The following is a 27,113-nucleotide window of genomic DNA, read 5'->3' as shown; positions in this document are numbered from 1 at the left end:
TCTGACTACTTCATATTAAGCATGTGGGCTGGGACTCTCAAAGGGGCCCACATCAACAGGTGTCCCACCACTTAATGAAAATCACTGGGTGTGGGACCCCACTCCCTTTGACCCATTTGACAATCACAGCTGAAGGCTCTCTTCAATTTTACTGGGGTTTTTTGTTTGTTTGTTTGTTTGAAAGAAATACACATTTTCCTAATGAACAACCAAGATTCAGTGGAAGGACTCAGCCCTGCCTCTCTGCCCACCCTCCATTCTATGCATATACAGCTGTTTAAAATGTTCTCCAATGCCACTACCTCTCCTTTCCCTCAAACCATAATCTAGACACTGTACTGAAACGGAAGGCTCTTAGCTGGACTCTATTAATACACGAAACACAAAGAACTAATTGAGACAGGTTTCAGTGTGACCCCTTATGGCCTGGTTGAGGAAAGCTTCACTTTGTCTCACCCGGTGGTGGATTCAGATTCTTGATCGCTAAAGACATGGTTTGAATCTAGGCAGCATAAACTGATGCTCAGGCAGCAAGTGCTGGCACTGGATGGGAGAACTTGGCTAAGAAGTTGAGTCAGCAAGGGCATCTGACCTCTAGTTGGTAGATATATAAACTACAACAGGAAATTCAAATAATAAATTTGATAGACCCATTTACTGTGTGTGTGAGTGACCGCGAATTAGCTCTGATTATCATGTGGGGCTGTGGAGATCTGTGGATGTCATCTAACCCACATCTTCATGATGGGGCAGAGAGATGTGGTGGATGAAGTAATACTTTTTATTGGACTAATTTCTGTAGCTGAGAGACCAAAGCTTTAGAGCTTACGTGAGCTCTTCTTCAGGCCTGGGAAATGTACTATGGGCTGGTCTATGCTAGAAAATTAGCTTAAATTGGTATAAACCAGGGGTTTTCTAGCTCCAGGTTGTGACTTGCAAGGCCAGCCACCAGCTGGCTGCAAGTTGCTTTGTTTACCTATGCCTTTGCAGGTAAGGACAGTTGCAGCTCCCGTTGGCCATCATCACGGTGTTTGAAAACCCCTGGCTTCAACCACTGGATGTATTTAGAGGGAGTATTCAAAGCGAAGCGACCCCTTGAATTGAATGGTCCTTTGAAATACGTGTTACCTACTTATGCAAAACAATCTGTTCCACCTTATATTTAGCAGTGACACTCTGAGGCCTTTGTCTACACTGAAATCTTGGTTGCAGCACAGTTGCGCTGCTGACAGCATCACCATGGTGTTGCAGTGTGAATGCCACCTGTACTAATGGCAGGGATTCTCCTGTGTAATCTCCTTTCCTAGAGGTGATAGTGACATCAGGGGCCGAATTCTTCCATCAACCTAATGCTGTCTACACAGGGACTTAAGTCGGCTTAACTATGCTGCTTAGCCTGTGTGCGGGTTTTTCCTACCTCTATCCAATTTAAATTAAGCCATCTAATTTTCTGGTGTAGACAAGGCCACAGTATGATTCCTATGCCTGAAGAGGAGCTCAGAAGCATTGGTCTCTCAACAATCAACTGCAGTAGTCCAATAAAAGACCCTCACCCGCCCACTGTGTCTCTGATTTCCTGGGAGGAAGCTGGTTGCCAATGGGTATGTGATCAAGCATAGAAGCATTTCAGAATCACTTTCTCTTTAAACCAGATTGACCAGTTTAGCCCAGAAAGATCCAATCAGCTTGAGACAATCTTCAACTATGTGGTTGGGAGCTGTGATACAGTACAGCACTTATGTGTCCTGAGGCCTTTTCACCTTCTCCATTCAAAATACATTGAATTCCCCACATAAAATGGCATAAATGCTGGTCAGATGTAATCTGTCGCATATTCTTTAACCCAAAGAAACCACATAGACAGCCATTGATTTATTTTGGCACCTCTACAGTCAATGCTGCTTTGTGATAATTTGGGCTAGGCAGGGCTTTACAGATGTAAATATGATAATGACACAATTAGTCATCTCTCTCTTCAGGGAAAGCTGGTTCCAAAAACAGGATTGTGGTGCACACAGAGAAAGTTCCAAAAGCTTAACTTCATTTGGGAGCAGCTTATATTTTAGTGGATGAAAAAGTCATTGTCTCCTGCATCCTAAACATGGGAAGCTAATTTACAGCTTTGCACTGCAGCAATATCTTTCGCCTGTGACAGACATTTATTTTTACTAACCTTGATATACAGTTAGGTTGCAAGAAGGTTACAGTATTAACTTCATAAACTGGAATGTGGAAAAGTAATGTTTTTTTCCCCTTGTGTCTGCCAGGCATTTTGCTTTCAAGTTATTTTTCATGCCATTTATGGTGCAGAACACCAATGAAGTATGCTATACAGTGTACTATATTAAAAAGTATATTATTTCAGCTTTAACAGAATAGCTACATTTGATCATTTTTTCTTTCAGTTGCTAAAAAAACCAGAGTCCTAATAATTTATTGCAGTTTGGGGTATGAGCATACATTTATATGGTGTCTAGGAATTTCTGCTATGTAGCCATTTCCCCGGAGCTGGGAAAAATGGGCAATCTTTGGTTAAGGGTCACAACTGAGAGCCCAAAGGTTAGAGGAGTGTGGAGATTTAACTACCCATTGAAGTAAACCCTACCGATCAGAGAAAGAGATTTTGCGGGACACTGAAAGTATCTGTATGTAAATAGCCAACTTAGTCATCAGGGTTGCTAATCTTTTAAACTTTAACAAGTACTAAATTCACACAGAAATTAATCCAACCTTCTGTGTCACCAAGTAAAGGAATTTGGAGAAAGTTATTATCACTGTATAATAACTCCGCACCCTTTATATCCATCAATCTGACCCTGTAGACTGCAGCTTTTCTCTCATCAGTTGCAGGAAGAAAGCAAACAAAAAGTACCAATTAACCTGCAAGCATGTCTTCAGTCCACATGTAGTTGTGTTATTTTTGTATAAGATTAAGAATGAACCTAGAGAAATTGAAATGTCCTGTGTCTTATGGCAGGTAGGGTTGACAGCCTTTACCGGTCATCCTTTGGAAACAAACATCATTCCAAGCTGTCAGAGCACATGTTGAAAAGTGTATCCTGTTGAAAAAATAGAGGCCACAAGATAGAATTACATTGCTTACTAAGGATTTGCTTGGTTTATTCTATCTAATTATGGGATAGAATTCTAAACAAATGACATAAAAGAAGAAAAAAGTAAAAACCTCCATCAAAACAGTGTTTAATTTGATTTGAACTTATTTTTTTTGGGGGGGGGGGGCGATGTTGTTCTAATTTATGAAGACTTTGAAGATTGGCTTTTTGCCTCCATTCAGTATGGGGAAAAATTGCCAGATGCCTTCTTAAATTTCCAATAATTTTCTTTAATTTATTTTGTTTGTGTTTAAATTTCTAAACAAAAAGTTGTGTGTGAACCAAAAAAAGCTTAGAAAATGCTGAGAGGATGTTTGGACAGTTTGTAATTTCCCCCCCAAAATGTATCAAAAGTGAAAATTCATCAAAACTTGAAACATTTCACTTCTTTGAATGATGGTTCTTATATGTATTCCATACATGAGGCAGGCATGTGCATAGATTTGCATCTTTTTCATCCAGGGTTGATTTCTCAGTATTCTAGTGTTTTGAACATGCGACCACACTGTCTGTTTGTGAAGTTCTGCCTTAGGGTCTATTCTTTCATAGATAAGTAAGGAAAAATGGGAAGTTATATACAGGGCTGTGCATCCCACTGAGTCAATGGGAGAGAGGCCTTTATATGAATCTTCTGGCACTAATGGCACTAAGATTTAGGCTGAAGCTTTAGAAGCCACAGGAACATTAGGGTGTTGCAAGAGCTGCATCCGGCAGATACGTTGTTCTTTGCGTAGTTGGCCAGAAAGCATCATGCAGAGATTCTAAGAGGACATGTGGCAAGCCACAAATAACACCCTTCAAAGGGGGTAGCTATTTATTGGCCCAGCACCAGCATCAGTGAGTGGGGATTTGACCCGTCATGCCTTCATTTAATTCCATTTCAATGTGTAGATTCTTTGGAGAGACAGGTGACTAATGGAATTAGATTTGAGGGGTTTGAGCCTTGTCCGTCTGTGGCCCCTCCAGTGTTCAGGGAGTACAAGCTACCACATAATGAGCTGCTTCCTCTACAGATGTAAAGAGGAAAAGGTGTTCTGGGCTCTGATTTCCCACCATTGCTGTGACTAGTTCTAGAATAGACACAATCTGGTCTTGAATGTTCTAGGTGAGGCGCAACTGAGGTTTGAACACAGGTACGTGGAGATTTGTGTGGGGCTGTCACAGATTTAAAATATCTTTATCTAACTGCTTCATCATCCTTATCCACAGCAGTCACAGACAACTGCAAGACTACGTTGGCGTTGGCCAAATCTCTTCAGTATTTCCTTTGCTCCACTTTGCCAGAAACAATTCTGACAGCTCACCAACACACATGTCTGCCAATTCAAATTATTTACAATTTGGCTAAATGCAAATTTTCACTCTCTGTGCAAACCAACACTATCTAAATTCATCTAGAGCCACCATTTCAAAAGGAGCATCCCAGTTGTTTGATTCCAGTGTCTGTGTATGTCATGTACTCACTGGGTGGTTCGTGGTCCAGTAGGCCATACCATCAGCCAGAAGAATTATTGAGCTCGGATCAAGTGCATGTTTGGAATTTTTCTACCCATGATTAAATGTTTGCATGCACAAAATAGTACTAGGGATGTCAATGTGTTTGCACAATTAACTGATAAACCTGGGCTTATCTGTGTATTAGCATCTGACAAGTTGCTACATGGTGGTTGTCAAAAGTTAGTGATCTGTTATCTGTAGCACACTACCATCCATTTCTTTCTCATCCTCTTTTTAATTTGGAACCTTTTGTCTTGAGTATGGCAAAACCTTGGAAGACCTGTTCTCTATACATGCATTTGAAAGCAACTAATTTAAAATCATCCTCTCTAACATAGGTGTTGTAATTACAGTCAAGTTGCTTTGAAAGTACAGAATGGTTATGATATTTGGTATCTGGAAATACCACTAGTTCAAAAGTAGAAAGACGCTATATCAAGGGGCCAGATGGGAGGGTGTCAGTATTATACCATTAATATGAATGCTTTCAGAATCCAGATATATTGAGATGAACTCCCAAGTAATCAGTCAGATTGTTAATCCTCTGCATATATGATTTAGTGCTGATGGTATTGATTGTTAAAAGCAAAACCAAAATGTGCTTGCATTATAATTTCAGTATAAATGCACACTAGAAATGTAATCACTGTGACTTTTTTAAAGTTTCCAAAAGGTTTTAAAAATGTATAGAGGGAAAACCTATTGTGAGGTACATCTGTTAATGGAAACAAGGAGGATTTCTGAAGTTTCCTTCTGTTATTGCATGATGCTAAGCAATTAGATGCAGGATTATTTGGTTATACAAATGATTCTCTTTTACGATTCATGTCAGAAGCACATGCAGACATTTAATTGTCTTGCCAAATGAGAGGTAACAGACGCTGCTTTTCAGTGTCGTGGTAGAACACATTGCTTCTTTGTGCCGTTTACTGATACTTTGCTTCTGCTGATAAGTCCTTTGTGCTTTCTTTCTTATAAAAAGCTTTCCCAAGGCCACTCTTTCTGTACTGGCACTGAATCAAATGATTGGGTTTGTTGTTTTCCTTCTTTGTGTGAATCCATGCTAAGAAACTCAATTGTGGGGGCGTACACTTATCCATTCTCTGAGAAGCATTTCTAGTCTCTTCCCCTTTGCTCAAGTTGATCTGACACATCGTTAGTGGTTATCAGCCACAGCAATGTAGATCCTCTCTGAAATCCAGTCTTTGATTAGCTTTTTTTCTGTCCATCCCATGTTTCCCAAGAGATTAAAGAAATACTTCCTTTAGAATTCCAGGACAGATACAATCCTTGACAGTTTTGTCAGCTTACACAGGCTCCTGTTTTTTGATCTGTTCTTCTGGAATGACCCTGATTTCCTGTGCTTCAGTTTTTCCCCTTCCCCCAGGAAACTGTTGTCTCCTTCACAGCCTTTGTGTTGTCAATAGATGCACTGTCAGAAAATATCTACTGTCAGTTGCACTTTTTTCATTCTCTTGACTTTCCATTCAGTTTAAATCCTTTCTCTTAGCTTCAGAACAGGGCTACATTAGTATCCAATTTCCTGTTATGTCAGTGTTACACTAGAGTGTTATAAAGTCTCAGAGGGGTAGCCGGTTAGTCTGTCACTGTATTTAGAGTGTTATAGTATGTTAATGTACTATTGCACTCTGAGACACACTTCATTCCCAGCTCTGAGCTTTGCTCTCAGTAATCCTGCCATTTGTTTCTCTGTTCTCCTGATTTACCCAAGCTACAACAGCCTTCCCCCTACCCAAAAAAAGTTTCTTAATTACAAGTTAATTGGCATATTTTGTGCTGCATTGAAACATTCTTTGAGCTGACTTTGCCACCTCAGGTTTTTAGGCTCCCTTATCTTCTGCTTTGATGCTCACTGCCTCTCATCTCTTACTCTAAGCAGTCCATTTGGCTCTCATACAGAAAGCCATAGACTTTTAGCAAAAGTCACTGGGTGGATCAGCCCCTGCCAACATGCATATGCAAAATATGCAGCAGCCATGCAATGGTGTTACATCTCGTAAAAGCTGCACCACTCTTGCATGGGGGACATGTGGCCTCATCCCAGGCTGCTTCCTGGATCTCTGATTCCCAGTGAGAAAGTTGGCTGTAAGTCTGCCTGTCTCTCCCATTCACGTTAGATGGAAAGAGAAGAGCAATTAACACCAGCAAGCTCAGCACAGCTGCGTCTGGTGGCCAGAAAGTTTAAGCCCGAGGATTGTGTGGCTTTGCGTTATAACCAAGCTGTGACTGATGGGCCATAAGTGTGGGTAGGGGCTGTCCTGTGTGCAGGCCTCCGTAACCCTGGTTTATCCAAGCTTGTCTGTCAAGCCTTAATAATGCTCCAGGGTGTCCATAGCTCCTAAAACTATTGGCTGTCTCCAACATGACTCTTAACAGCCTGCCCCAGAGAAATGTCTGGGAGACCATAAAGAAATCTGCTGCCTGCTGCAGGGTTTAACTTACCCAGGCTGCTTGGCAGTGGTGGATTTGAGCTCTGCTCCCCAGATGAATATGGAAGAAACCCAGGTGGGGCAGAGAGGGAAGCAGCAAGAAGTGGCAGTTGTGGAGTGGCTGTCTGACTCCACTAATTGGGCTGCAGCGGAAAATGCGAGTGGGTGCACATGCTGCATGGCATGGCTGAGGAGGACCGGGATGTAGAAGAAGGGAAAGGATGTCGCTGTTCATTCAGAAAGGGAGATTCTATGCCACAGCTGTGACCGAACAAAACTAGAGAGTTTTCCTGCTCCTATAAGGAACTTGTGTTCAGCGGATAGCTCGTGGGCAGTGCAGGCTGTTAGGTCAAATTGATGCTGCATAAAGGAACAGTGGGCAGATTTGTGAGTTAACCAGAAGCCATTTTGGCTGTAGATAAATGCCTGGAATGTGTAGAAAATCAGGTTCAGTTCGGAAATGTAAGCACAAATGGTGTCCCAGCAGTGGAAGAAAATTTGTCCATATCTGCATTTGTAGACAAACCAAGGACAGTGGAGGTAAAAGACAATTTTTGTTATGTGGAGCAGGATCTCCTGTATCCCCACAATGAAACCTAAAGCACCAGGCTGAAAACACCACTGTTGCATATAATTTTTTGTGAGTAAGGGCATAGGAATAGAATCCCACTGGCAATATGCGCTGTGAAAAATACAGAGGCTCAAGAGACCTCATTGCTATTCTTTTCCCAGATCACAGCTCTATAAAACAGCCATAGAGAAGGGTTTAGCAAAGCTTAAAAAAGCACATTGCAGATAAAATGAGCTGAGCCCTCTGGACCCTATCGGAGCAAACTCCAAATTCTTTATATTCTGGGATCGGGCCCTAGTGTTCAGATTATTTGATGCAGGACAAGAGAAGGAGTCTGAAACAGACAGAACATATTAACGAGGGAAACATAGTTTTCTCTGTGATGTCAGTCCTTTTCATTTTTATTTTCATCTCAGGGACGGTATATTTTGTCTGAAGGGTATTTCATTGCCTTCTGGCTGGACTAAGAGGATAACAGTCAGCTAATGGAGTTATTCCCTTAGCTCAAGTGATAGAGGTTTGTGCTGGGGTGTTCTCTGTCCCAGATTCAAAATGCCTATGGTAGAGGCTCATGGTGGATGAGTACCAAGAGCAGAGCATCAACAGACTCTGCAATAAGTACTGCTAATCTGTATGCTGGTTAAGATAACTGGAATGGCAGAAATTCACCCGAGGTCTAAAAAGACCTCCAAGGATGGTAGTCTAACTATTCAAGATTCTCAAATTGTAAAAGGGGTAGAGTTTTGTGAGTAAGTTTTCAAATCCTCCTGGTTCCACAGGCGGTGGCTTGCTGGGAGTTAGTGAAGTAGTCCAAGTGCTTTCCCTCAGGTCAGACAAACTGGGACAGGAGGAATTTCTGCTAAGTAGATATTCAGGAATTTTGCTTTAGGGACCCACAACACGTAGTGTGACAAAGCTCCTACTTAAACTCAATGGGTCCTGTGCTTCCTGGCTGATTTGCTTGTCTCTGAGGCTCACAGTAGCACCCAATATTAGGCACCACACCTAGGGCATTTTCATTATTGGCCAGCATGGGATATAAGGCGAGAATAGTCTCCACAGTCTTTTCACTGAGTGGAAATGGGGAGGTGGGTGTTGGGGGGAACTTGGGCCCACTCTCTATGCCTGCTATAAGACAGCTCCAAGACCCTTGGGCTACCTTCCCACACCTTTCCTATCACCTTCCTTCTCTCTGATTCGACCTCCTAGTGTCCACTGTCTCTTTTCCTCCTACTCCCACTGGCACTTTCCTCTGTCCTCTCAGCTACACACACACCACCAACTGTAGGCAAGCTCCTTTTATAGCCAGTCTCAACTGATTTTCCTTAATTAACCCCAGGTGTCCTAATCAGCCCAGTAAATGGCAAAGGCTATGGCAGACCTACACCTCAGAAAGGAAGAGATGGACAGAACCATGTGGCGAGAATTGTACAGATGGATTTTCTTATCATGAAGAGGATTTGGGTGTGTGGCAACGCCACAGTTTTTTTAAAAAAAGATGTAAGTATTTTGTAATACAGGGAACACAAATGGGTTCATTATGCTGCCCAGATGGCCAACAAAATGCACACCAGTGACTGGAATGAATCATGTGTATAACAAAGCAGCTAATGAAAGGAAGCAGCATGGATAGTTACTGTACATGTGCCTAACAGAGCTTGTGGCTATCAAGTTCAGCGAAAGGGCAAACTATAATAGAGGAATAGACACAGTCACACTCTATGCACAGTCCCTGCCACAGGCATTCCCATGTGGCCCACTGTACTCTAGTGAAGCCCACTCACTGTGAATATGAAGTATCGTTAACACCCATCACATCATACCTTGCCACCTGAAGTATTTGTAGCACTGACTCAACTGCTTCATGTTGAAGTCTTGGAAACTTTTCATTGGATGTAGAGACACCTGAGTCAGTGTGTGTTCTGAACCCTTCCTTTGGCTGTCCTAAAGTTCCTAAAATAGTGCATATGGTGTGATCCCAGTGAGAAAGCTCAAGGTACAGGGCCCAGTGACTTCAAAGAGCTTTGGATCAGGCCGATAGGAAGACCAACTTTCAATAGCCTTACTTCTAGACTTACTCCTCATGCTGCATGTGCAAAGTGTCACATATGAAGGATTAATACATTTACATAAGAATGGCCATAGAAGGTCAGATCATTGATCGATCTTGCCCAGTATCCTGTCTTCTGACAAGGCCAGTGCCAATGCTTCAAAGGAAATGAACAGAACAAGGCAGCCAAGTGATCCACCCCTTGTCTTCCAGTCCAAGTCTCTGGCAGACAGAGGCTTAGGGACTCCTAGAGCTTGGGATAGAATCCCCAGCCATCTTGGCTCATAGACCTACTCTTCATGAAATTATCTATCAGTGGCTATCTCTTTTTGGAACCCACACATAGCTGTGGCCTTGACAGCATCCCCTGGCCACACGTTTTATAGCTGTGCAGTGTGTGAAGAACTATGTCATTTTGGTTTTATTGGTAAACCCTGGCTCCTCTGTGAATGAGTAAATCTTGCTTTTTCTCCACACGGTTCATGACTTCTAGATCTCTATCATATCCCTGCTTAGTAGTCACTAATCCAAGCTAGGGATGTAATAGTGTAGTCGATTAACCGTTTAACCGATAAGCAAAAGCTGATAGGTTAATGCTATAGACTACACGCATTTCCCTTCCTCCCCCTTGCCAGTACCTTTTTTAGCAGGTTAGCCAGCAGCTTGGCTTATTTCTGGCTTGCGCTGGGTCCGGGACCTACCCCAACTGTGGCTCTGCATTTAAAGTGTATTGGGAGCCTGGCGGGCAGGCAGCCCAGCTTAGTTGTGATTCGTGACACGTCTGGGAGCTCAGACTTTTCCTTAGATAGGGACTGCTGCCACCCCACGCTGCTGCCTCTGTATCAGAGGCAGCAGCATGGGGCAATGGGCAGCCGGTCCGTGAGGGGAGCTGCTTTTTAAACTGGCTTTCCTCGGAGACCAACTCCCGCCTGCCACTACACTGCTGCCTCTGTATCAGAGGCAAAATACAACGTGGCAGAGGACGCCTCAGGAATGAGGCCAGAGAGCACTAGAATAGTCGACTAACCAATTAGAATTCATGAGATTACTCGACTATTCAGTTAACTGATATTTAACATCCCTAGTCCAAACTGAACAGCCCTAGACTTTTTAGTTTGTCCTCAGATGTACACTGTCCCATACTATTAATCATTTTGGTTGTTATTCTCTGTGCTGTATCCTTTCTAATCCATCTTCTTTTTTTATGGGGTGACCAGAACTGCACACAGTGTTCAAGGTGTGGGCGTATCATGGATTTATATAGTGATTTTATATTTACTGGCTTATGATCAATCCCTCTCCTAAAGGTTCCTAACATTCTGGTTAGCCTTTTTGGCTGCTGCTTCACATTTCCAGAGAACTATCCCCTATGACTCAATGATCTTTGTTATGTAGTAACAGCTAATTTAGATCCCAGCATGTTGCATGTATAGTAGAATTATGTTCATAGGTGTAGTGGAGATGATCCTTTCCAATGTACATTACTTTGCCTTTATCAATATTGAATTTCATCTGCCATTTAGTTGCCCAGTCAACGAGTTTTGTGAGGTTTCCTTTGTAACTCTTTACAATCTGATGTGGACTTAACCATCTTGAGTATTTGTGCATCATTTGCAGACTTTGCCACCTCATGATTTATCCTTTTTTCTAGATCATTTATGAATAACACAGGTCCCAGTACAGATCCTTGGAGGAACCTGCTATTTATTTCTCTGTATTCTGAAAACAGATCATTTATTCCTACCATTTGTTTCCTATGTTTTAACTAGTTGCTGATCCATGAGAGCACTTTCCCTCTTATCCTATGATTGCTTATGAGCCTTTGATGAGAGACCTTGTCAAAGGCTTTCAGAAAGTCCAAGTACACTACACCAACTGGATCATCCTTATCCATATATGTATTACCCCTCCCCCAAAGAATTCTAATAGATTGGTGAGGTGTGAGACTTCCCTTTCCAAAGGTCATGTTTGATATTTTTTCCCCAATAAATTGTGTTTATCTGTATGTCTGTCAATTCTGTTTTTAGTGTAGTTTTACTTACCAGCCTATGGGTATGTCTACACTACCCCGCTAGCTCGAACTAGGGGGGTAATGTAGGCATACCGCACTTGCAAATGAAGCCCGGGATTTGAATTTCCCGGGCTTCATTTGCATAAACTGGGCACCGCCATTTTTAAATCCCTGCTCGTTCGAACCCCGTGCCACGAACTAGGTAGTTCGGACTAGGCTTCCTAGTCCGAACTACTGTTACTCCTCCGGCATGAACTAGGTAGTTCGGACTAGGCTTCCTAGTCCGAACTACCGTTACTCCTCATTCCACGAGGAGTAACAGTAGTTCGGACTAGGAAGCCTAGTCCGAACTACCTAGTTCGTGCCGCGTGTAGCCGCGCTGCACGGGGTTCGAACGAGCAGGGATTTAAAAATGGCGGTGCCCAGTTTATGCAAATGAAGCCCGGGAAATTCAAATCCCAGGCTTCATTTGCAAGTGCGGTATGCCTACATTACCTTCCTAGTTTGAACTAGGAGGGTAGTGTAGACATACCCTATGATTGCTAGGATTGCCACTGGAGTCATTTTAAAAAATTGGTGCCAATTTTGCTGTCCTTCTATTATCTAGTAAAGAAGCTGATTTCTATGGTAGGTTACATACCAGAGGTTATTAGTTGTACAATTTCATATTTGAATTACTTCAGAACTCTTGAATTTCCCTTGAATTTTTTTAAAGATTTCATTCAACTATATTTTAAGGATTCGAGACTTTATTCCACCTTCTCTCTTCTGTTTCTTTCTCTCTCTCTCTCTCTCATTTTCATGATATTCTTTCTTACATCTTGTTGAGGGGCTGGACCCCTGAACAGTCAGGATGCTCCAAAGTCGGGATCAATATTTCTTTTTCGCAGGGCAAATACGGCCCCATGGGCCTACTCCCAAAGTACAGTTCCCTCTAACCTGGTTAAATACGGCCCTGCAGGCCTGGTCCTCAATACAGTTCCCCTTATCAGGGTAAATACGGTCCTGCAGGCCTAGTCCCAAACACACTCCTCTCTCTCGGAGTTACTCCATCCTAGAGGTCTAGCCCACATGGAAGTCTCTCCAGACTGTTAGGGAGAAGGGCGGGGGGGAAGTAGGGGGACCTGGGCCCTCCCACTCCACCGGGTCCCAGCCCAGAGCCCTGTTGGCAGTGAAGGACTTCTGGAGGACAGTCCTCCACCCTGTGCCACTTCCTACCGTCTCCAGCGCTCTGCTCTGCTCTGCTCAGCTCTCGGGGCACTGCTTGGCATGTCCAATCCTCATGGATGGCCCCCCCTAGTTAGGGATGTCACTGGGGCTGCGGCTGAAGCAGCTGCTGCTGGGGTTGCTGCTCCAGGGGCAGCTGTGGCTGTGGCGGCAGCTGCTGCTGGGGTTGCTGCTGCAGCAGTGACTCAGGAGCTCCGGCCTAAGCTCCTTCCCCTCTGGTGGTCCGCCCCAACTGAGCTGCTCCACTGCCTCTAATACTGCTCCAGCACTTGGATCATGGCCAGTCTGGGAAAAGGAGTGGGACTTCCTCTACCCACAGAGTCTTAGCCCTTCCCCCTTTAGTGCAGGGTACGCTCTCCCCATCACACACCTACACATGTTAAGGACAGATTAAAAAAAATGTCAAATGTATAGTTCTCTGACTGGTGAGTTTCCTGGCAAGCATGTCGGGACTGGGGAGATTGGCTTTTCCAGGGTATTAAACCGTTGTATATGGCCAAAGATCTTCTTTTTACCTTGGTATCTTGAGCTTTGTGGTTACAGGGCTGGGGCAATCCATGGGTAACACTGGTAGTCATCTAAAGGTAAAACAAGCCATAAATTTAAGGTAGACACCTGAAGTTTCCTCACTGTAGCAAAAGGATGCTTTCTTGTCAGTTTTTATCGAGCACAGAATTAAAGGAAGAACTGTTCAGTCTGAATCATAGCCAAAGCTTTGAAAACTATGGAAAGATTCGTAGTCTAATGACTGTTGATGTTACAAAGATTAGACATTTTAGTGAGACTCTTCTGACTAAATGGCACAGATATTAAAAAAGGCCTGAGTTTTTAGCTAGGGCATTATTTAATGCCAACGTGTATGAGTGAATCTCAAGGATTATTATGGAAGCATCCTTGTTCCTGACAGCTTTAATTTCACCCCAGGGCTGAAGAAAGAGAGAAACTATTTTTTTAACTGGATTTTTGCCATTAGGATTTTTTTTAAAAGCTAATGGGCATTATATTTACCAAGCTGAATATTTTGCCTGAGGAAATATACAGGTAATTTTATGCACCTATTTTATGCTAACTTCCTAATAAATGGCTTTTGTGGATATATTCTTTATCCATAATAATTGCATTATTTTTCTGCAATTCTATTAACTTAGACCAGTATTAACCACCCTGTCCTTTAAAACAACTCCAGATAGCATTTCTTTTTTGCCTTGTGCCTGAGGATCTCCAAGCCCTTAATAGACATTAATTTAGCCTTGCCATGGCCTGGTGAGGTATGTTGGGTAAGAAGTGTTTGTCCTTATTTTACAGATGGGGAAACCGAGGCAAAGCTGAATCACATGACTTGCCCTTGGACACAAAGCAAGTCAAAGAAAATAGTTATGAAACTGTAACAGCACAATGGCTACACAGGCACCCTAGTCTGGAGCTTGCTCTCAACTTGGGAACCACATTTAGGCATACTTATTATGTGTGTGTGTGTGTGAGGGGGGACACACTGAGAGGCATTCAATCTCCAAAAAACTCATTAATTTTTAGAATGATCACTAGACACTTCCGCTGTAGATCTGAACTGAGTCTTCATGAGATTTTGTAAATTCTACTAAGACCTTCAGTTCTGTCATCTCCTTATCTTAGGTGTTTTGGATAAAACTGTGTTTTGGATCTATCACAACATCACCTGCACTAAGTGATGTAGTGATTTTTTTCCCCATTTCTTTTGGTGAGGATGTATGTCCCATATTTTCCTCCTAAGGTTTCGAGCTCGCTGAATGACGGAGTTAGTCATTTCTGGAAGTTAATCACACTAGTATTACTATTCTTGTAGATATTCTGTCAATACATTGTTCTCTTTGGGCCTGGTCCTATACACAAGTCAATAGGGTTGCCAGGTCTCCGATGTTCACCTGGAGAGTCCAGTATTTTTGCCTCCTGCTCGGTAAAATAATTCAGAGAGTACCGGACACCTGAGATGTCCAGTATTCTGTGAATTTTTCCCTGGCCAGGAGGCAAAAATGCTATGCACCTGGCAACCTTACAAACACTCAGTGCCCGGCCTCCCCTCCAAGCCCCCTCTGCCCCCCAACATCCCCAGCCCTCAGCCCCCATGCTTATCTGGTTCCCCAAGGCTGCCAGCACAAAATGGCTGCAGGCCAAAACACCTAGGGGTCCCCTGGGTCTTAGTGTTCAACCTCTCCCCTGTTCCTATTCCTGCACTTACTCTTAAAGGGGACATGATGTTTTAATGCTGTTTGATTATAATTTTTTTTGGCTTAATAAGTCTTTGGAGTCCTTTTTTTTTTTTTTTTTTTGCTCAACAACTTTGGTCTCCCTCCCTTTCTTCCCCTTCAACAGAATTTTTTCCCGGTGTTATTTTTTGGGAGGAGGGGCGGGGGAAGGGTGTTTGGTATTTTTCTTTCAACCATCTGACAACCTTACTGAAGTCAATAGGACCTTTTATGCTTCTCAATCTCAGTCTAGACATTTATCAGCTGCATTTTACTTGTCGATACAGGAACACTCAGGCCTGGGGGTGGGCGGGGGGCAATTGCCCCAAGCCTAGCAATTCTAAATAGACTAGAACTTCTAGCTGCCGACACTGTGCCCCTTCTGGACAAGGCCCCATCCCTTCAGGGAGTGCAGACTCCCTCCCTCCTCCCCCCATTGCTCAGAGGCCTGGCAATCCTGTTGCTCCCCTAGGAACACTTCAGATGTTAAAAATATTGTGATTTAACACTGCCATGTTGGATGGTATGATCAAAGGGGGGAGTAGACAACTGGACATGTATTTGTACAGGAGTGAAGTTTATAGGAATTGGGGAGTGTTTTTAAATAGTTTCTAAGCACTAGCATCTGTGTTTCTGCCAGTGGAGCAGAGTTGCATATGTAACTAGGCCTGACTTATTGACTATATTTAGTAATCAGTTTTTGGCCTCTGTGGCTTTGTCATACAGGTTTGTCACCTGCACACATTTCTCTATCCCTTCCACACTTTAGGGACATACACCTTTACCCAGTTCCTAGGGCTCAAGGTACAACCCTGTTAATTTACACACCCACCCTTACCCAGTTCCCAGGGCTCAGGGCATAACTTCCTGCGGGTTTGCAGGATCTTTTGCCACTGAAAGAGCCTTACACAGTAATATTCTTATTCTCTATTTACTGAAAATTCCCAAGCAAGCAGAATACACATGCTAAGCATACAGTGTCATACTCATCAATCCTGATAAAGGCAGGCAGACTTCCCCTGTTGGCCAGGCAAGGTCAGTCTCTCTGGATCTAACTGCTGTACATCACAGGCAGAGGAGGCTGTCTTGGAGGTGAGTTCTTTCTTTCTTTCTTGGACCCAGTTTATATAGCAAAACTTGAGTCCTGCTTAGCTATACCATAACCAATTATTTTAGTATAATTTTACTAACCATCATAACATACTGTAACAGAATTACCTAACCAATCAGACTACACCACCTTAGTTGATTTACACCTAGCAAAATTAATTATACAGCAGACAGAAACAGTTACAAACCAGACAGAGATCACACAGACAAATAATAGGAAGGTGAGGACAATAATCATAGAATGCAGATTCCACAACCTCAACTATTGGTAAACAGTTTCTTGCCAGACAAAATGCTGTTAACTAGGTTTTCTCTACTTATCTTGATATCAGTTTCTGTTCTGGTGACAGTGGGTGCCATTGGGACAGGATCCCCTTCTCACAGCCTAGTGTGACACTATTTTAATACAATTTAGATGGAATGTAAGTGTGTGACTCCAGGCTTTCCAGCTAATGGCTGCTGCTCTTCAGTCTGGCTGCAGAAGAAGGCTTTAGTTTAGGCCTTTCAATATGGCTACAGAAAAACCATAATTTTACAGGTTGAACCTCTTGAGTCCAGTACTCGCTGGTCCGGCTTGATTTTAGTTATCTGGATGGCCACTCATCATGTGTGTGGCCAAGTTTCCCATGATCCCATAAAGTTTGTTTACAGCCACCAGTCCTAGCTCTCAGAGTTCTGTGCTGTTATTTAGCTCTAATTTACCCCTAAATGTCATCTAAGAGCCCAGTAATCAGAGGAAGTGTTGGTAATGCTGCTAGACAATATTGACCTCCCTTGGTTTGGCAATTCTCTGGTTCAGCACCAGTCAGATCCCGAGGGTGCCAAATTAGAGAGTTTCAACCTGTCTTGGGTTTTCTTGGGTAAAGAGCAAAGACACAAAAAGCAGCTGCTCCTTCAGTTTGCCCCAAATACAATAGACAATTAATCAGTGACTAGTGCAGTTTCAGTCACTCAGTGATAATGAAGAGGCCTAGATTTGTTTTCCTATTGAGTGTAGCTCTTGGTTCAGAAGTTCAGTTTCAGTTATTAGTTACATTCAGTTTAGGTATGGCTGGGAATGTGCAGATTGCTTATTTTGGGAAGGTCATTGAACAGTTGTTTTGGCACATTCTGTGTGTTTGAGCCCACCTTCTCCCATGAGTCACCTAATGAGTTTAGCTAGTATTTTCTTGCCTGTGAACTTATTTTGAGGTTTTGCTGCTTTGAGACTTTCCTCTCATTTTCCATTCATGCTTATATCCTTCACAAAGTGCGCTGAGTAATCACGGCAGGGTGGTTCTACTCTATATTTAGTTCTTCGTCAAATAGTGGATTTTATCAGTTTCTGCAAACTTGTTGCATTAGACCATGTTGTTAAAATTTCACATTAATTGGTGCATCAGGGCAGTAATTGAGGTCCTTTACTTGTGTCTGCATCTTTCCTTTCAGTGGCTCCGGTCGGTTGTAGGACTGTCATTACATCATGAAACAGGAGACGGTAATGTTTTTCTAGTTCTGAAATAAATTCTGTGTCTGACTTGAGGCCATTCATCATGTTAAGAAAAGGTTTAAGTACTGCTTTTGAAATGATGACATTGATTATGTCACTCATACATCATTCATCATTAAAATTTTATGAGACTTTGTTTCTAAGACTGACCCCAAGATGTTAATGATCTAATGGTTGATACAGTGTGGCTCATAATGACCAAGTCCAATTAGATCTTTTGATCCAGAGCCTTTCTTATAAATTGGCATAGTGTACCTTCTTCCAACAACTTCCGTGCTTTTAGACTGATTGCCACTTGCTGAGGATTCAGACCTTAAATTTCTCCTGTTAAATTTAAATTAACTGAAAATAAATGTCTTTTGGTGAAGACAAATTGAAAAACTAAGGGATTGATCATGACTGAGCTCTTAGTTCCCTAGGTCTGTGGTTCACACTGTGATGAGTTTGGATATAGTGTTTTGGAACGAATTAGTAGATAATTCTGGGTCTGGGATGATCTGATATGTCGATTGGTAATTAACTGGTCCCTTTGGTCCTCTCTGAGGTTGATCACCAAACTGGTGCTAGATATGGGGGAGCCAGGGAGACATGTGTTGCTACTGCTTGTACTGTATCGATTAAGTATATCATAATTTTAAAATATACAGAATTTATTTTGAAAGCTGATTGGCTGGCATATTTCCAGAAGTATCCTGAGCATTTAAAACAAAAGACCCATGCTGAACCAAGTAACCAGATCCATACGCAGGGCAGAATACGTTTACACCACTTCTCCAGCTTTCTTAGCAGAGTAACTCAGCTCTACTCCACTGCAAATAGCTGGCCACCTCTGCAGTTAGCAAATCTTCTTGCTCACTTCTTGAAAGCAGTGTAAGCTGTTCTCTCACCCCCTTCCCCTTTTTTTTGCAGCCAACAGACCCTTGCTCCTCAGTTACCTTGCAAACAGCAGGCCTTTCTCCTGGCAGTGTGTCCCTCTACCAACAGCTAGTTGTTTTCCCAAATTAGCAGCATATAGCAAGCTTGCTTCCTCTCTGTACCAACATAGGGCCCATTACTGCAAGATGTAAAGCACCTCGTATGCTATGTTGAATGCCCTCATTTTATCTGGAAGCTAAGAGCTTTCTGCACCCCTCCAAAGCATCTTGCAGGACCAGGCTCACTCTACATCGCCTGCCCCTGGCCAATGCTATGCCAACAGGGTTTGTCTTGCAGCTGATCAGCTGGCTGGCTGTTTGATGGTAGCATGTGCCTCTCACTGCCCTCCTAGCTAATAATGTTCAACAGCCACACACTGTATCCTTTATTTTTGTAAATGTCAGAGGGATACTGCCAGGTCACTGCACCATTGACGTCAATAGCATCCCATGCAGGTTGCTTGCTACCTTACGCAATTGTTTTCTAGTAGTAAAATGTTAGCGATAGCAATTTCTGCCAGCCATTTCCTGTGGAGAAACAGCCAGCTGGCGTTTTCAGCCCTTGACACATCTTGGCTTTGCAGCTTCTCCAACCCAGTGATTACTCCCACAAATCGCTCCATAGCTCCCACCCAGTCCCTTTCATACACATCAAATTCCCTTTAAATAAAGCCAAGCCAAACCAAAGCATGAATTGTTGAGAGCAATTATCCAGCAATTCAGACCCTGCCTGCCAGTGACCCTGTTGCTCTTTTCAGATCAGTTTTATTTTCCTAATAAGTTCATGAATCATTTTAATGGAACTTTCTCTAGATTGTTAGTGTATGTTACGGATGTTGGCTCTTATCTAATGAAGCAACAGCCGTCTAGGTGCATGGCCTTTCCTGGGGACGAATGAACATTGGAAAGAAGGTGATTTGTTCACAGTGCAACCAAAGGCCACTTGCCATAGCCTGGTTACTTATCCCCAAGGAATGATGAATTCTAAAGTCATGAGTTTCATTATGGCTTAAGAGGTCAACAATAAGGAAAGTGGTTTTTTTTAGTAAGTGATGCGATTCCACTGGCCACCTATAAGGCACTAATTAAAATGAAAGCACGTTAGCCAGGCAGATTGCTTGGATTGTCTTTCTTGACTCCAGTCAGTATATAATGTCATGTATTGCTTGAGTATTTGCACTGTTCATTCAGCATAGCAGGTATGCTGTTCATTTTCTGGTTGGGAGATTTTTTTTTTAATATGCTGAATAGTAGAAACTCAATTCATCTTTGGCAGAAGTTTTATACTTCTCTAGATAGCCACAAATATCAAATTAGAATGATTAGCTCTTAGAAAAATTATAGAAGTGCTGCTCCTCTAAAAAGTCTGCCTTTTAAGGCCAAAATCACAAAGTCTAGTTGCGAAGTGAGATTGGCTTCTTTAGCTAATAGAATAGCATTTTGACCCTCTAGCGCCATGTAATATTGTCAATGATTCAAAAGCTGGCTATTTCTATATGCTGTGTCTTATTGCTGCATGTAATGATTCAGTTTGAGAGAACCAGTCAGAATACATGCCCTCTGTAGTGCCGATGGGAATATTGATTTAAAAGGACAACGGGAAAAGCCGTAACAAAATTAACACACGCTCTTTGTGCTTCTACTGTATCTATTTGAAGGCGATAGTCCATTCTGGCTGTGAGGAATTGCCTGTTATTACTGATCCTTTCAGAGACCTTTTCTGTCGTACTGTGGGGAATAGAGAAGTGTTGATGCTGCATTGCCCACAGATATGGCAGTGTGGCTTTCTGATATTATAAACCCATGTGCAGAATATAAAATGGGCAGGTTAGACAACGGCATGCTCTCTTACTGTTTTCCTTAATCTGCATGCAGAGAACAGCATGTATTGCAGGAGGCCATAGGGAATATGGAATAGATAACCTGCATTACTTTTTGCAACAGCTCGCTATGATGCTTCTTTATTTTAGGATGAAGGTTGCATGAAGCAAGATAAACGACAAATGTTTTTAAGAAGTGTTTTTTTTATAAAAGTAAACTACCCCATCCCTCTCCTCCATCACTACCAGAAAACTTTTTTAATGCTTGTAAGTTTCTTTTCTTCGCGACCAATGTTTCTCCCCCTTTTCCTTCCCCACCTCACGTGATGTAGTTGATATGCCTCTCTAGATTGCTTTCGTTAAGCTCTAACTTAAGTTCATTTTGTTATGTGGTGACCACAGTTATGGATGACGCTCCCCCTGGCACACAGGAGTACATTATGTTACGGCAAGATTCCATCCAATCTGCGGAATTAAAGAAAAAAGAGTCCCCTTTTCGTGCTAAGTGTCACGAAATCTTCTGCTGCCCTCTGAAGCAAGTGCACCTCAAAGAGAACACAGAGCCGGAAGGTTTGTGCACTATGGATCCATGTTTTGTTTGTTATGATTACTTTTTTATTAATGTTCATGTCCCTCTAGTGTGCTGTGTGTTTTTTCCAGCCTGTGTCAATATAGTGCAACTGACACAGGAAGCGTTATGCGCTTCATGTCCCCCTTTGCTTGCCTGTTAATGTCTGATATGGTCTATCACGGGACACTGTATAAAATAAAACCTATACAGTATTATAGGCAAAAAGTAAGATTATGCTGCTTTCCTCGAATAAAGTTCGTTTATTTCAGCTCTCATCATTACACTGCCCTTTTTTGGCTGCCAAAAGTTGCTTGCTATTCCAAACAGCATCAATCCCTAGTCAGTTTCTCTCTCCCCACCCCAGCATTTTGGAAGCTGCACTTTGTTGAAACTAATAGCACTCAGAACCAGATTTCCTCTTGTCCCAAGTCCTTTCACACCATACGGCTTCTGCATACTGCTGCAGGAATGCTCATACCAGCTGTACTTCAGCGAAGCAGAATAAAACATTGAATGTAATGCACGCCCAGTTGCATTTTGAGAAAAATGAAATGCATGCATAGAGGAAAGTGAGTCAAATGTTTTCCTTTTCAGGTAAAGTAAAGGTATGGACAAATCTACCTGTTGATCACTAACATAAAATGATGAATAATAAGTTCTTCATCTCTCTCATGTGTTGTGGTAGTATGTAAGATGAAGCTCTCTTTTAAAGAAGTACTTATTCACAATTCTATTTAACATTTTCCTCTTTTGTTCTGTACGTCTTTATCATTACTGCCTCCTACCTGGTAAGCCTCCTGATTTTTGTATAAGCTTCAGTATTATGAAACTAACTGCCGTGATGAATAATGTCAATACTATTTGACATCATAAGATGAAATACATAGGGCTGGATCCTGTTTTGGTTGACTTCCACAAGCAACGTAAACACAAAAAGATCCGAGCCCTTAGTCAAATCTTACTTGTGTTTGCTCTGTATTGAATGATGGCCACTGTTGGGGTAATTGTTGAGCTGCAGGGATTAGCAGCCAAATATTTCACTCAGCAGTGGGCTGCTATCAATTATTGCATGAATAATGCTCGCACTGGGGTTAAAAGAAGACTTAGCTCCTTCATTAAGTGATATTCCACCAGAAGTGATAGTCTTACTAATATTGCAAGGTACTACAGGAAACAATGTAAAAGGAGGAGGGGTTTATTTCTCTCAGGATGTGACTTTTTAAAAATCTGGTTCAGAAACATTGAACTCAGTTTTCTTCCTTCAAGGGAGATTTTGTATTTCTTCTTTGTCCCTACTCAAATCTCCTGTTGAAGTCACTGAGAGTGCTGCTTGTTTAAAAACCAGAAGGATTTGGCCATGTGAGTGCGATTTCTAATGAGAACCTGAGTTCTGGGGAGTGAATGGTCCAAGGCTGTGAATGTTTTCAGCGAGTAAATCAACATTTTGCACTCTGACAGAGGCCAAGAGATAAAGGGTGTAGGTGGTGGTCTACCAAGAGGACTGTCTGCTGCTAAGTGTTGAACTCTATGGAAGCATGGTGTCAGTGAGAGTAAGGCCTTCCACACCTGCTAGGAGAAGCTTGTCGTGTCTGGCCCTAAGTGAATACCCAATGAGTGAAAATGTATGCCTTATTTTTTGACTGAAAGTGAACAGTTGCTGTTACTAAGTTCTTCACCGTTAGAGATACTTTTTCTCTCTTATGACAGCTGTGCTAGTTCTTTTCCACAACATATGGCACTATTAGATTGTTCTCCATAAAAATGATAGTATGAAAACAGAAAAGCCTTTAGTCTTCTGTTGCATTATAAACAGACTAATGTCTTTTTTTTTATTTCCTCTCCCTCCTTGAGCTTTGCATTCATAATAATTAGACAAGACACAACTGTATGGGCTAACCCACAACTCTGGAGAAGCTGTGAGGATCATCTCCATGGACTTTTGGGAGATGACTTCTGTTGTTGCAAGGCTTACATGGTTTTTATGAAAGATATTGCCTGGATCAGAGTGGAAAATATACATGCAAGATTTTTCTTGGCTTCTGCCTCCAAAGTAGCTTGGAGCCACACTAGTGAAATGTCTTTCTCTTTCCATCTATGAATTGGCTGGCAACTGTTAGACCCACTTCAGGGCTCATCATGTCATCTTCAGTGTTTTCTTGACACAGAGTCAAAGAACCTTGAGCATAAAGTGATGAAGTTCTGCCCTAACTGCCAACTTAGAATAACGTCACCGAAGTCAATGGAGCAGCTGAAGCAAATTTTAGTCCAATAACACAGGTCCAACTTTTAGCATGTCAGATCTGCTCTCAGATTGTCTGAAAATAATTACTCACACTGAGTTGTAAATAATATAATATAATATAATATAATATAATATAATATAATATAAATGTTCTTAAAGGCACTAGAAAATGTCATTGATTTATAAATGTCAGAGGCTGTGCGCAATAGAGACATTAAGGTCTGAGGTATAATAGTATTGTAGTCTTTAAAGAGAAATTCAAATATGGAATTAACTAAGTCATTAGTGAAAAATGTCTGCAACTTGATTATCAGTCGGTGGTGTTACATATGAAAGGTTCTGGGAAGAATATAAAAACATACTTACATGTCAGTTTGAATTTTGCACCGAGATTGTCAAGAAAGTCATGAATGTTTCTCTCAATTACCTCTGCCCACAATGTATCTTTTTTTCTCCCCCCAGTATTTGGAATTGATGAATTAATTTATGCCTTTAGAATTTTGACTTTATTGTTTGGTTTTTGAGTGGGTTTGCTTGCCACATCTGGGGGTGGTCACCATGGGGTTCATGGTGCCAGGCAAAAGACAGTTACGGGCATGAGGCAGGAGGGTTGGATTGGTAATCAACATCCGTAGCTCCCTGCTGATACTCATCAGCTAATCCAATGTACAATGAATTCTCTTCAGGCAGATTTGCCAATGATCTTGGACGCTCTCCACAGATGAATCCAGGCATAGCATATACTCCCTGATACCAACTTCCTCCCCATGCCCCAGATGCTGTCTTTAAAGAGCTGTTTCTCTGCTAAGCTCTAACTATTAATGTCTCTATCCAAAACTAGAAGCTCATATACTCCCTTCAAAGTAGGTCCTTTAAATATGTACTTTCCTATTCCCAGGAAAACTTGATATCCCTTTTCTTCCCATGATGACATCCCAATACAAGCATTCTATCGTAAGCCCACAGTTACCTGTATCCTGGCCTCTTTCCCATTGCATCTTCCAGCCACTCTGAATCAGTGTTTTACGTAGACCTCACTTTAGGAGCAAATGAATTGCACTCTTTCAGGATAGTTTTGAAGAGCCCCTGTCTGTGGAACACTTTGATTCGAATAATGAACAGAGTTTGCTGCTTTAAAACTTAACCTGCCTCAGCTGCTTATGATTCTTAAGATACTACCGCCATCAACTTGTAACATCAGTATTGTGCCAGCAGCCAACTATGATGCCACAGAGAGGCTTGTGGTATCATATGGGCATTAATCATCAGGAAAGAAGAACTCTTGAGAGTTTCCATGCAGATCAACTAATGAATAAAGGATCAGAGAAAGACTAGCGCCATGGTCAGCAGGTGAAGGACCAACTGGGAAAGGCAAGTTCAAGCTCCACCCCTTATTCCGGAAGCCACACCCCTCCCCCAAGACCACGCCCCTTCAACAACTTCCTTTCCCCTCAGCCAGCCCCCACCCAACCCCAGCCTTCAAGCCTGAATCTTTCTGGCTACCTGAAGGGCTGGGAGCTGCTGCGCTGCAGCCCCAGCTCTCCTTGGTGACTGGGTAACTGGGCTGCGGTGCTGAGGCCTGAGCCCTCCAAGGCACCCAGACAGTGTAGACAGTTTTGTGAAGTCAATGCCTTCTCGTGCCTACATTCCTTGCTGCCCATGGCTAGAATGAAACGGAGAGGGATTAGATGTATGCCGACCTGCTTATAAAGAGAGAGCCAAGGCCTAAAGTAGAAACAACCCCCATTGCTGGGTGGGGATGCCAGGAGGTCAGTGTGGAAGTGCATATAGCAGGGTGGCTCAGCTGTTCTATAGTCCCAACCGGTGGAACCCCAAGGAGGAAGGAGTTCATACAAATGGGCTGGCCCTCGCCTTTGCATCTCTGCAGCTCCCTTCCTGTGCAATGCTGCAGAGGCTGCTGCTTCCTGGTGCCAAGCAGGGAGGAAGTGGGGCTGTCGTTTTGGGCCCTCAGAAGCTTCTGGGAGCATGCTGGTGGGGTATAGCATGGCCAGGCAGGCTTTGCCTTTGCCTCCGCCTCCGAGGTTGGTTCAGCACTTCTCCTGGGAGTGGAATAAAAAGACCTCCTCACTTCCTGTCAGGCTGTTAGCCAGCTGGGTACCCCAGAAGCTTCCCCCACATCTCTCAGAGGAGGCATTTCTCCCCCATCAGTGTCCTTCCCCAGAGCCATCTCTCTCTAGCTGGGGGGAGTGAAGAGTTCCGCCCAGTGGTGAAGAGTCACTAAGTCATGGGATAAGTTACATTAAGACAAGCTCCATTTTAAACTGGTATAGGGGCTGAGCCTCAAACACCCAGCTCCAGGGTAGGAGGTGGAATTGCGTTGCTCTCCTAGGCTAGGTCTACCCTCTTGGATTTTATCGAAAAAAGCTATGCAATTTGCATAGGTTATTCCGTTTTTTTTTCCGGAAGAGGCTTTTCTCTTGACGGGGCCAAATGGTGGAAAAGGATCCTCATGATATGAGGACCACAGGGCTCCCCCAAAGAGCGTGTTTGCTCGTCTGCAAAAAAAAAAAAAAAAAAAGTGGAAGAGCAAGCATGTTCCCTGGACACAGCAGGGTTTTCCAGGATCCTGGAAAAAACCCACAGTGTAGACATAGCCCTAGAAGGATTTGCATTGTCTAATATTTGCTTCCTGTCCTTTGCCTGCAGAGGGGCAAGGTTGAAACGAGTCCCAGGAGCCCTTTCCAAGTTCTCCATTCTTCCGAGTTCTCCGTTGCTGCTCTTTTCACGCCCAGGCTCATAGAAATGTAATTATAGTATTATGCATATTATGTCAACAATGAAGAACCCTGGGTCATGTTTACACTAAGGAAATATAAAACCCCTATTAAAGGTGCAACCCACCCTGTCTCAGGGTTGCTCTCTGTCCCCTCTAGTGGTGGGAGTGTGTTGATATTTGAGTTTGCTAAAGCCTTAAGCTAACAGACACAAGGCAGGCTTTTAGATCCAAGGTCCTGGGTTTGATTCCCAGTGCTGATGATTCACCCAGTATATTATACAGAGGCTATGTCTACACTACAGCTTTTCCCGGAAGAGGCAATACAAATGAAGCGCTGAAGCATTTTGCCGTGCTTCATTTGCCTAATCTATTCCAAGGAGTTGTTGTGCAAAAACAAGCAGAGTGGCCATGGCCGTTTTACGCAAACCCCCTTTTGCACAAGATCCTTATGCCGCCCCGGCATATGCTTCATTTGCATTACCTTTTCCGGCAAAAGCCATAGTATAGACATAGCCAGACACTGCGCCAATTCAAAATGGAGCTTGTGCTAGTGAAACTTATCCCATGAGTTATTGACTCTTCACTCAAACCAAGATCAAACAATTATAGGATAAATTCATTACTGGCTGAACATCTCTAGTACGGCAACATCCATGGTGTGGCATGATTGTAATTAGCTGAATGTCCACTATCAGGGATGTGGCCAAGTTTCCAATGCTCCCATAAAGTTTGCTTACAGCCATCAGCTCAGTGTTCTGTGCTGTTGTTTATCTCTAATTTACCCCTAAATGTCTTCTAAGAGCCTAGTGAGCAGTGGAAGTGTTGGTAATGCTGATAAAAATATTGACCTCCTGTGGTCTGGTAAATTCTCTGCTTTGGCACCGGTCAGGTCCCCAGACTAGAGAGGTTCAGCCTGTACTTGTGTAACCCATACTCCTAGTCCCATGTAGTAGCACTGACTACTTACAGCCAGAGATAAGAACAAGGGAGCTTTATAGCCTATGCTGGGAGGCAGCTGGCTTTATAGCTCAAGCTGTAGAGGTCCTAGGTTCAAGTCTATCTGGTGGCAGTTACACTTGCATATCAGAT

At 42.8% G+C, this 27,113-nt stretch overlaps 1 protein-coding gene across 5 annotated transcripts in view; it reads left to right on the top strand.

Annotated features, from left to right (window-relative positions):
• The window catches only part of FGF13 (fibroblast growth factor 13), a 408,650-nt gene that overhangs the window by 194,927 nt on the left and 186,610 nt on the right, over positions 1–27,113 (top strand). For 3 of the 5 annotated variants that reach the window (XM_075941051.1, XM_075941053.1, XM_075941052.1), the window contains exon 3: positions 20,877–21,044. The exons of 1 other annotated variant lie outside the window; for it this stretch is intronic. In XM_075941051.1, the coding sequence (XP_075797166.1) occupies positions 20,877–21,044 (168 nt within the window). Of the gene's footprint in view, positions 1–8,970; positions 9,132–20,876; positions 21,045–27,113 lie in introns of all 5 variants that reach the window. One more of the 5 variants, XM_075941055.1, reaches the window with a different exon arrangement.

Source organism: Pelodiscus sinensis, chromosome 13 (assembly GCF_049634645.1).
Source record: "Pelodiscus sinensis isolate JC-2024 chromosome 13, ASM4963464v1, whole genome shotgun sequence".
NCBI classification, from domain to species: domain Eukaryota; kingdom Metazoa; phylum Chordata; order Testudines; family Trionychidae; genus Pelodiscus; species Pelodiscus sinensis.
This window is presented reverse-complemented; position numbering and strand designations above follow the sequence as displayed.